This window comes from Seriola lalandi, unplaced genomic scaffold, assembly GCF_002814215.2.
Source record: "Seriola lalandi dorsalis isolate HSWRI2012SDOR001 ecotype SW California unplaced genomic scaffold, Sedor1 jcf7180001956998, whole genome shotgun sequence".
NCBI classification, from domain to species: domain Eukaryota; kingdom Metazoa; phylum Chordata; class Actinopteri; order Carangiformes; family Carangidae; genus Seriola; species Seriola lalandi.
This window is the reverse complement of record NW_019427667.1, coordinates 1-1,133: the sequence shown is the minus strand read 5'-3', so window position 1 is coordinate 1,133 and position 1,133 is coordinate 1. Positions and strand designations below refer to the sequence as shown.

Genomic DNA, 1,133 nt, shown 5'->3' with positions numbered 1-1,133 from the left:
CGAGCGTGTCCTCTGGTTGGCCTTCAAACCACAGGTGTAGTTCCCAGAATCCTCTGCGGTCAGAGGGCTGAGCCTGAGGGCGGGGCCAGACTCTGGGAGGGGGTGGTCACCTCTGAACCAGGTGACCTGCAGCTGCTGGAAGGTGCAGGTTGAGGTGCAGAGCAGTGTGACGCTCTGACCCTCTCTCACCTCTCTCTCACTGGAGCTCGTTATTCTCATCCGAGAACCGTCTGAAATGAATGTTATAACGTTATTTAATTATATATGTCTTTATTTGAACTTTTAAAATCACCGCTCATTGGCTGCTCTGTTTGATTTTAAATACACATTTTGAAATGTGTCAAATTTCTTCCTTTTGTAAACACTGAGCAGATTTATTTCCTTATTGAAGTAGATATGTAGTATGTATGTAATATGTAGGTTGTGTTTCCACGTTCTTTGTCTTCCTGTTTTTATCTGGTGTAAACCTGTTGGAGTTTCTGTCTGATCTTTATCATCCTGCCCTGATACATAATCTGAAGCTTGTCGTTGCACAATAACAACTACTGGAAGAAGTACTCTGACCACGGTCGTTGTTAGTATTTCACATGGAGCTCTTACCAACAACTGTGACATACACTCCACTTTGTCCAGTCCGATGTCCTGCTGAATCATCAGCCTCCATTCTGAAGCGAAACGTTGCCTCATCTCTCTTCTGTAGATTACTGATCTGTAAAGTGCAGTTTCCCGTCTTGTCTCCCAGGTATTTGTAGCGAGTGTCGGGGGGTTGGTTGGTCTTTGAATCACTGTCGTACACAGACGGAGTGGCTCCTTGACAAATCAGATGATTCTGGCACCAAACGACTCTGATGATCTTCCTTACTGGTGTGAAGGTGCAGGGGAGGGTGACAGTCGAGCCTTTCACAGCACAAACAGGAGGTGGATATTTCACCGTTTGACCCACAGCACCTGGATACAAACACAACACAGTGACGACAGCTGAACGTTGGAGCAAAGGACCTGAAAACAAGTGTCTGTCTCCAGAGTCTCAGCTTCGAAATGTCAGATGTTTGAAAAGTTCTGAACTCGTGCCGAACAAAAGTTGTTGCAGCAGATGAACTGAGAGAGAAAGAAGATTAAAGACGTGAACAAAC

General features: G+C 45.5%; 1 protein-coding gene across 1 annotated transcript; it reads right to left on the bottom strand.

The window, feature by feature from the left end:
* Positions 1 to 6: 6 nt before the first annotated feature.
* Positions 7 to 1,026, bottom strand: LOC111651090 (B-cell receptor CD22-like; the record flags this gene model as incomplete). Its single annotated transcript, XM_023401077.2, has 2 exons — positions 7 to 230; positions 601 to 1,026. Coding segments are annotated over 2 exons (650 nt in total), but the record flags the coding sequence as incomplete, so codon positions are not given.
* Between the last annotated feature and the right edge of the window lie 107 nt (positions 1,027 to 1,133).